The following is a 10161-nucleotide window of genomic DNA, read 5'->3' as shown; positions in this document are numbered from 1 at the left end:
TTAGAACTTTTTTCTTTACTGATTATATTGTGTTTTTTCTAGATAGATATCCATTTGCATTTGTCATATTGCTGTTGATGTACTGACATATTATCTTGTTTATTATTGTGATGTTTTATCTGCTTATTGTAAGTCGCTTTTGATTAAAAGCGTCTGCTAAATGCCTAAACTGTAAACTGTAATATATAATCACTGTGATGTCAGGGGAACCAAATCCCTTTTAATAATGCCATATATGGAGATCCCTGTGATGCCTGGGTAACCAAATCAAGGGCGAGGTCGCGCCATGTCTTCGCCATGTCTTCGCCAGGTCGCGCCCCTTACGCGTCTTACTGGTAGTACTACTTATCAATGCAGTGCCAAACAAGAAGAAGTTACCCTAATCAAATAAAGTGTCCATAACAGTCACTGCTACATAATTGTCTCACCATTAAGTCAAAGACATGCAATAATACTTAAATACTAGTGCAAAAACAGAAGTGACAAGTGCTCCCAGCAAAAGCTGCAAAGGTAAGTAATCTATATGACATCAGTCATCTATGACATCAGTCGTCTTCATCTATAACATATGACGTATGACTCGAAATTTGGGCATGGTTTCAGCCCGATCAGAACCCCATTATGAACTTGAAGTTATTTCAAAAAGTATGAAACACTTGACAAAATAGTGCCGGTACTTCTGTGGCGTACTGTATACTGACAGCATGCATACAAAGTAAAGTCATAAAAGCTGTTCATTATCAGATGTTAGGAGGAAAGAACGTCTGTTCCAGGAAGCTCTAATGAAACTGAGGAGGAATGATGTCACACTGTATCATACCACCTTGTGTCACACTCATTACGTCTCACTACTTCCTGTGGACCAGTAGTCCACCTGACCACTGCACATGCTCAGTAAAGTTCTCACTAGTAGGAATGGAAGCCAATTCAGAAGGATATTAAAGAAGAATTGTTCAATAGGCCTATAGAGATTTATAAAAGTGATAGACTTTTTTTTTTAAATGAATATGGGGTGTTATGATGGCTGCTAGTGCATCCCCATCTACATGCGACACACGTTATGCACGTGTTTTCCTGTCTGCAACCATACATTCATCAGCCACTTTCAACCCGACATCCCTATACTATTTTGGGCATGCATGTCATGAAAGCCAAACACTCTATTTTATTTGTATTTTGTTGAATAGTGAAAATAACAGATTTACAAGCTAATTCTGTTATTTTCATTTACTTTTTTGATACATTTTATTGCCGTTGTGTTCATTTGTATTGCATTTTTATTTGTTGTTATGCTTATACTGTGCAGCACTTTGGTCAACACTGTTGTTTTGAAATGTGCTCTATAAATAAAGTTGTATTGGATTGTACTGGACAGGACATACGTGGTGGATGAATGAAGTAGGTGTCCTGGTTTATGTTGTGTGGGACAGTGAACAGTTACTGGACTTTACACTCCAACTACAGAGAGATGTTTGTTTCCAAGCAGTCGATCAGTATCACTGTTGTACAATCAATACTGTCCTGTACAGGCAAACAGCAGGAAATGCTTTCTCTGTGTCTGTGCTTCTCAAACTTTTTCCTGTACGGGAATTACAAAGTAATATGTAGTCTATACCGTATATAGCCAGGGAGCCCCCATAAAAGATTTGTGTTTTCAGATGTTTCAAAAATTATTTGAAATTTGACACATTGTCTCGCAATTCTTTGAAAATAGCAGATCTATATGAGCTCACAAGGCATCGCATCACTGTGTGTTGTATGTAAACTTTTAGATTTGCTATTTTCAAATAGCTGGTGTACAGCAGGTTTAAAGTGGTTAAACAGATTTTTATGCTATATGAACTATGTCTGTGGACCCCCTGGAACCCCCTCAAGGACCACTAGGAGTCCCTGGACCCCACTTTGAGAACCACCGGTCACATCACATGCTACCACAAAGCCCATGAACATGAAACTGTGACTTCATACCTGCTGCTATTTGATGTGTGTGACTATAATCAAGACAGATTCTACAAATGCCTTCTAAATCAGTAGGCTAGTTCTGATTTATATGATGATTTATATTTGTCCGCAGACCCCCCCCCCCCCAACACTTATGCTTTTGTACTTTAAGTACATTTTGATGCCAACACTTTCATACTTTTACCCAAGTACATTTTGAATTCCAGACTTTTTACTTCTAACAGAGTATTTCTTTAATGCAGTATTGATACTTTTGTGATAAGTAAAAAAATCTGAGTACTTTTTACACCACTGCTTTCCCCCCTATACACCAAATCTCATCCTGTCTATTTAGCTCACAAGAGATAGATCTGTTATTTTCTCCAAATAACCTCAAGTCTTAATGGGGACGCCAGGAAACGTGTGGTTAAGACGAGTGGTTCAATGTGTTCAAGGCGTTCTAAATGTTCATCTCACAACTGAAACTCAGATCATTGTTGACGTGTTTGTAGGTCAGATAGCTTCCTGCTGCTGAACAATAAAGTGCTGCTGTTTTTTTTTTACAGCTGGTTAATGGTCAACCGGCACACATCAGATACAAAGATGGACAAAGTCCACAAGCTACCGTCGGACAGGACAGGACAGGACTATAAAAATATAATAAGGCAGGCCTATGTAAAGCCTCGCTCCAAAAACCACTGGATGTCTCCAACAACTCAGAAAATGCACCTTTGTCTGACCATCCAGGGAAAAGGAATGGATGCTGTTGAACAAGGCACTCCATCAGCAAAACTAGTCAAGTGAGCTGCCCACTTGGTTCCTACCAAGAAATCTGATTGGTCGAAATAGCCTCTCAAGCTGTGCTCAAACAAAACTATAGGCTATTATACAGGTAACTCTATGGTTCCAACACTCACTTAGACTTCCATTGTTCTTGACTTTACTTGATTATTTGGAAGGGACAGCGTTTATTAATGGCCAATACATATATCATAATATATGTCACCTTCTCATTGAAAACAGTTGGCTGATTCTATGGAGTGGATGGGCACAAAACACAATGCAATGAATGCAATCCACTCCTCTGCCACCTTTGATATAACAGGAAAGATGCTGATGATTGCCTCTCAAATTTAGAGCAAGATTTATTTCTTGTATGGGTACATTTCTGTGGATCTCTGTTCAGGCGAGACTTTAATAATTGTTTCAGTAGTTCACCTTTCCTTTTCATTAGGCCTCTACAGTCATCATCTATACAAGGCAAGGAAACTGGCCCTTTCCTTCGGTTCCCTCTTGTGGTTAATGTTAGTTAAAAATAATTTGCAACCAATCTTGCTGTCATTACATAGGGAGATATCACTCCAGTCAAGCCATTTTAGGCTTATTACGTTTTTTTTAATATGTATATATATTATTATTATATAATTTCCAAGATACACAATTATCCTTTAACAAGGTAACCTATAATGTCACAACGCAGACATGCACAGCAGACAGAATTTGTAAATCTAGCTCTTAGGCTGGTTGTTAGAATCTGGGACAATTCCGTGACATCAGCAGTGATGTCGGTCTCTGCGTACTTTCTATGACGTTAGTCTAGTGTGACAAGATGGGATCCATGGAGTCCTGACACATACGTCATGTACGTCCGGAACATGGAGTTCCGGGCTATGCAAATTGCAGATCTAAAAGCTTACAATGGTTTGCATCGTAATAAAGAGGTGTCATCTGATTTCATCAAAAAATAAGTGACCACTTGAGTCCTTTATATGAGAAATAACACGGCAGCTGCTATGTTAAGGTCAGATGGGAGGGAGAACACTGATCCAGGAAAGGTTCAGAACCACTGCAATACACACTCCTTCATGGCAGAATATCAATCTAATGTGTATACATTGTGTATCGTCTCTGAAGAGACCAATACACCAGGGGTTTTCAAAGTGGGTGACGGGGCACCCTGGGGTGCCGCGACAGCAGTCCAGTGGTGCCGCGAGATCATTAATATTTGGAATTTATTTGGACACTTGAAGAAATATTTAGTATAATTTTAAACTTGAAGTACAAAGTTATTTTCAGTCAGTTCTAACCAAAATGGCTATCATCTCAACGTTTTCCTCGAAACATAATCACTAAAATATCCTCACTGTTAGCCAGAAACCTCTGTCGCACAAAACTAGTGAGGCGTTGTGCGCTTGTAGATCGGCTGTAGATGATAAATACAAAACGAATGGTTTTGGACATACCGTATTTTCCGGACTATAAGGCGCACTTAAAAGCCTTTAATTTTCTCAAAAAACTACAGTGCGCCTTATAGTCCGGTGCGCCTTATAGTCCGGAAAATACGGTACAAGGTTTCCACCCGACAACGACGATATTCTATAAATTTAAAGTTGTACCATGTAACTTTTTTTATAAAACAAATCTTAAAATTGTCCTAACTGTTAAATCGCTAAAGTTTTAGAACCCCCACTCTGTTATTTTCAGCTTCTGAAGCCTTCTCTTTATATGTTTTCTATGAGTTGTGAGGGGGGGAGAATTTCCCGGCAAAATGATGTCATCTCCCACATGATACACTACCGGCCAATCACAGCGCCGATCATACACCACCGGCCAATCACAGCGAGTCTTGCTGTCTCTAAAGGAAGTAGCTTCCCTCAGCAACTGTGTTTACATTGGTGAAGGAATCTTGCTTGCTACTCCCTCAATCCTGGTCTAAAAATGATGGGAGACAGCTCTACGGAATCGTATCGGCGAGGCGGAGGTGCTCGCGACGGCCGCGGGGGTCGGCGACTCTGGCCGAAAAAAGCAATACCGCTACTGACCACTAGTTGAGCAGCTTCCACAGTACAGCTTTAAGGTGCTGGGAGTGAAGATTATAATGTAGGGGTGCCTCAGATTAAAAAAATATGTATAGGGTGCCCTGAGACAAAGAACGTTTGGGAACCCCTGCAATACACTGTACCCAGAGGGGGCCATCTTAAGTCAACTTCTTGATGAAGCGTAGTTTCAGGTATGCGATGACGAGGAAGATGCCAGCCATGACAATCAGAGCCACATGATTCGCTAACAGATCCCATGTGGTGTATTTAACTCCAAGATAGTCCAGGTATTGTTCCCCTGTGCATGTCAGGCCAACTAGGCTCACACTGCAGTTGGTGGGGTCAGGAGACATGGTGGGCATCACAAGGTTCTCACAGAACTTTAAGCCCACAAACTCGTTGATCTGGAGGGCAGCCAGACCATAGCGAGGAATACTGATGTACTGGGCCCAGGCCAGCCAGTACTTGACGCTGGGGAGGTGCACGAGTAGACCAGAAAAGATCATCATGAAGGCGAAGATGACCATAATTAAAATGTCTGCTAGTGTGACCACGGTCAGGTCTGCTGAAATGGCCATGGTCATGGATACCGCTGTATAGCCCTGCCCCATCACTGTCAGTGTGAAGATGATAAAGGCGGAAGCTGTGGCTTTCAGGCCGATCATGGAGTAGACGATGCAACAGAAGATGATGGTGGGGATGGTGCGCAAAGTGATGATGTCAGCCAGGATCCTAGACAGGAAGTAAACAGACACTCTGTAGTAGCCACTGATGTATTCATGCACGAAGAGCTTCCGCCCAGTGATGAAGATCTCAGCTGCGGACAAGGAGCTGAAACACTGGAAGGTGGAGATGAAGAAGAGGACTCCCATCCTGTTCTGGATCCCACTCTGGTCATCTTGGACGTCCAAGTAGATGGCACCCACAACGAGAGCCAGAAAGATGTTCATTACCAGCTGGGCCACTGCGGTCTGTGGATTCCTCACGAGGTCCTTTATGGTTCTCTTGAGCAGCCAGTGGAGCTGGTGAAAGAAGCAGGTGTTATAGGTGACGACGTGGGACGCTGTCGGGCTGATGGACCGTTTACTCTGGCTAATACGCTCCAGCTCGGCCTGCGTATCCCTAAAGTAGACGCTGTTCCTGTACTGCTCCACCAGGCACTCTTCAATGCTCTGTACGGGGCTGCTCGACTCCTTCGGTAAGCCCAGTTCTTCAGGGCCCGCCTGCTTCTTGGTGACAGTGGTGCCAGTAGAGTCTCCATTGATGACATCCAGAAAGAAGTCTGCTGGGTTGTTGTGAGGTTCACAGGCATAGCCAATGTTGGTGAAGTAGTCCAGAGCATTTAGTGCAGGTCCATGGTACACCATTTTCCCACTAACCAGCAAGGTCAGGCTGTCAAAAAGTCTGTAGATGGAATACCGTGGTTGGTGGATGGTCATGATGATGATGCGTCCATGACTGGCCATCTTTTTCAGCAGCAGCAGGACAGAGTTGGCAGTGCTGGCGTCCAGGCCTGTGGTGGGTTCATCCAGAAAGAGAACAGATGGGTCAGTGATGAGCTCCATGCCAATACTCGTCCTCTTCCTCTCCCCGCCTGAGATCCCCCGGATCAGCGGTGTGCCCACCTTGGAGTTGGCCACATTGGTGAGTCCCAGCTCTCTGATCAGGTGATTCACACGAGCCTCCTTCTCCCCCTGAGGCACTGAGCTTGGGAGGCGCAGCGCCGCAGAGAAGCTGAGGTTCTCCCGCACTGTCAGTGTGCCCATCACCACGTCATCTTGAACCACATAGCCCGAGAGACACTTGAAGTTGTGAGGTTGTGGAGCTCCATCTATGAGGACCTCCCCGGAGAGACCTGCCGGGTCCTTCCTCGCAGCGAGAATATCCAGGAAAGAGGACTTTCCACTTCCCGTTGGTCCAAGAATAGCGTGCAGACCAGGTCTCATGATTCCATTGATGTCCACCAGTATTTTCTTGGTTGTGGTCTTCTTGCAGAGGAAGCCGGATTTAAGCACCACTTTGTACTGGATGTTGTGAAAGCTCACAGTGGAGCCAGAGTCAGATAGCTGATTGGCCAGCTCCCCGTCTATCAGGACCTCCAACAGGGCTGTCTCATTGGTGTTAAGATCCTCCTCCATGGTAATGTGCGTGTGACCTCTCTCTAGATCCTCCTCCATGGTAATAGATGGTAATGTCTCTGGCATTATCTAATATATAAAACCTCCACATGATGTTTTTCCTTGACATATTGTACTTAAACTTAATCTTGCTTAAATATGGAGTCATATGTCATAGATATGTCATGCGGAAATTACATCACATAGGTAGCCTATAGTGTATCAATATGTCTGTCTTTCTGGAGCTAATCTTGCAAATCGCCAGCCCGATCAGCAGTTTCTTTTTCACAAAATACATTTTATACTTTTTGAAAAATGTAACTTTACTTTTATAATGGAAGTCAAAGGGGCTCAAATAAGGCTGAAACATTGCCCTAACCGCTCCTAATATGTCTGGCTTTGTGTGTCCCTATGTCCATAGTACGAGACTAACGTCACACAAGACTCACGTCATAGAAAGTACGCAGAGACCCACATCACCACAGCTAATGTCACAGACAGAACGGCCCATACAAAGAGATAAGCACGTGTGTTGTGTTTGATACCATGCTCACTTCGCACAGCTTCGATTTTTATTACAATACTTTTCAAAATATTTTACTTTTATAAAGTCCGCACTACTGTATCTGCAAAAAACACAAAGCTACCAAAGACCAACCACGCAGTTAGTTATAGTTTACTAGTAGTGTGTCAACCAGAACCAGCTGCAGCGTTCTGTTCTTCACAAGCAGCAGCTGCTGCTGCAGCCAGCATGGCGTTGCTTGGGAGCTACTGTGAGGCCAACTCCTCGGTGTCCCAGACGTGGGTGGACCACGGCATGGCGCCCTGCTTCTATTTCACGCTTGTGCCTTCCGTGCTGTTGAGCATGGCCTTCCTGCTGGGCACCATGCACTTCGCGTGCTACCGGTGCTACGGCGCCGCCATGGAGCCCAAGTTCGTCCCGCGCTCCCGCCTCTACGCTCTGCAGCAGGCCGTCTCCACGCTCCTCCTGCTGCAGTTCCTGGGAGGGATGCTGTGGCACGTGGCAAGCGGAGGGGAGCTGCCCAGCTACGTGCTGCTGTATGGCTGTTTCTCGGTGCTGGGCTGGGTCTGGGCCGTGGCCCTGCTCAGGGTGGAGAGGCCCAGGGGAGGACACAGCGCCGCACTGCTGCTCTTCTGGGCTCTGGCCTTCTGCGCAGAGAACCTGGCCTTCGTGTCCTGGTTCAGCCCTCACTGGTGGTGGGCACTGGAAGACCCCCAGCAGCAGGTCCTCTTTGCTCTGTGGTTGATGCGGTACCTTGGCACCGGCACACTCTTCTTCATCGGTCTGAAAGCTCCCGGGCTGCCGCGGAGACCATACGTGCCGCTAATCAAGGAGGACGAGCGTGATGTTGAGCATGATGGACAGGCTCTTCTGGGGGCAGCAGAGGAGAAGCAGTCTACCTGGCAGGGTTTCAGTCGGAAGGTGCGTCTGCTGGTTCCCTACATGTGGCCCCGAGGCAACGTCTTCCTCCAGCTGTTGGTCCTGCTCTGTCTGTGTCTACTGGTAGCCGAGAGGGCCATCAACGTCTTTGTGCCCATCTACTACAAGAACATTGTGAACGAGCTGACAGATGGGAGCAGCTGGAACACTCTGGCCACCACGGTGTGCATCTACGTCCTCTTCAAGTTCCTGCAGGGGGGAGGGGCAGGGGCGTCGGGGTTCGTCAGCAACCTGCGCTCCTTCCTGTGGATTCGGGTGCAGCAGTACACCAACCGCATGGTGCAGATGCGTCTGTTCGGTCACCTGCACTCCCTGTCGCTGCGCTGGCACCTGGGACGCAAGACTGGAGACGTTCTGAGGAGCGTCGACCGCGGAACCTCCTCCATCAACAGTCTGCTCGGCTACATCGTGTTCAGCATCTTCCCCACCATCGCAGACATTGTCATCTCAATCATCTACTTCATCACTTACTTCAACGCCTGGTTCGGCCTCATCGTGTTCGTCTGCATGGCTCTCTATCTGACATTGACCATCATCATCACCGAATGGAGAACCAAATACAGACGGGACATGAACATCCAGGACAACAACGCCAAGTCAAAGGCTGTGGACTCCCTGTTAAACTTTGAGACGGTGAAGTACTACAACGCAGAGAGCTATGAGGTCAGCCGCTTTGAGGAGGCCATCCTCAAGCACCAGACGTCAGAGTGGAAAACACACGCGTCCCTGGCCTTCCTCAACCAAACCCAGAACCTGGTCATTGGATCCGGACTGCTCGCTGGCTCTCTGCTCTGTGCCTACTTTGTCACTGAAGGAAGGTTTCAGGTCGGAGACTTCGTCCTGTTCGGGACGTACATCATCCAGCTGTACACGCCCCTCAACTGGTTTGGAACCTACTACATGAGGATCCAGAATTCATTTGTTGACATGGAAAGCATGTTCAAACTGTTTGAGGAGGACAAAGAGGTAAGAGATGACGTAAACGCGGGCAACCTTCTCTACACACAGGGAAAAGTGGAATTTGAGAATGTCTTCTTCAGCTACACTAGTGGGAGGGAGATTCTGAAGGACATGTCTTTCACTGTGCATCCGGGACAGACAGTAGCCCTGGTGGGACAGTCGGGCTCGGGCAAGAGCACCATCATTCAGCTCATCTTCCGTTTCTATGACGTCCAGGGAGGCTGCATTCGCATCGACGGCCAGGACATATCCATGGTGAAACAGGCGTCTCTTCGCTCCCACATCGGCGTAGTACCCCAGGACACCGTGCTCTTCAACGACAACATTCGCGACAACATCCGCTACGGACGCGTCACCGCCACGGACCAGGAGGTGGAGCAGGCCGCCATCGCCGCCGACATCCACGATAAGATCCTGGCCTTCCCCGACGGCTACGACACCCAGGTGGGGGAGAGAGGTCTGAGGCTGAGCGGAGGGGAGAAGCAGAGGGTGGCCATCGCCCGAACCATCCTCAAAGCCCCGCAGATCATCCTCCTGGACGAGGCCACGTCGGCCCTGGACACGCAGACGGAACGCAACATCCAGGCTTCTCTGGCTACGGTCTGTGCCAACCGCTCCACCGTGGTCGTTGCACACAGGTTGTCCACCATCATCGGAGCAGACCAGATCCTGGTCGTCAACGAGGGCCAGATAGCAGAGCGAGGAAGACATGACGAGCTGCTCGCCAAAGGCGGTCTGTATGCAGACATGTGGATGAAACAACAGACCCAGGACTCTGACTCGGCTTCAGACACGGAGAACAAAGGCCGCGTCTGAGAAACCACTACCGCCGGTGGCCTCTGTTAGCCACCGACAACACTGA

The 10161-nt window shown here is 47.0% G+C and overlaps 2 protein-coding genes across 2 annotated transcripts; one reads left to right on the top strand and one right to left on the bottom strand.

The window, feature by feature from the left end:
- Positions 1–4918: 4918 nt before the first annotated feature.
- Positions 4919–6937, bottom strand: LOC308290242 (broad substrate specificity ATP-binding cassette transporter ABCG2-like; the record flags this gene model as incomplete). The annotated part of the gene is made up of 1 exon (XM_080732017.1): positions 4919–6937. One exon carries the CDS (start codon positions 6935–6937, stop codon positions 4919–4921), a length of 2019 nt encoding a protein of 672 aa, XP_080588143.1.
- A 691-nt stretch (positions 6938–7628) lies between these two features.
- LOC308290240 (ATP-binding cassette sub-family B member 6-like) lies at positions 7629–10161 on the top strand (the record flags this gene model as incomplete). Its single annotated transcript, XM_080732015.1, is given in 2 exon segments — positions 7629–10108; positions 10110–10161. Coding segments are annotated over 2 exon segments (2532 nt in total).

The sequence above is a fragment of the Nannobrachium achirus genome, assembly GCF_963921795.1.
Source record: "Nannobrachium achirus genome assembly, chromosome: 8".
Taxonomy (NCBI): Eukaryota; Metazoa; Chordata; class Actinopteri; order Myctophiformes; family Myctophidae; genus Nannobrachium; species Nannobrachium achirus.
The sequence above is the reverse complement of the archived record's forward strand: the minus strand, read 5'-3'. Positions and strand labels throughout refer to the sequence as shown.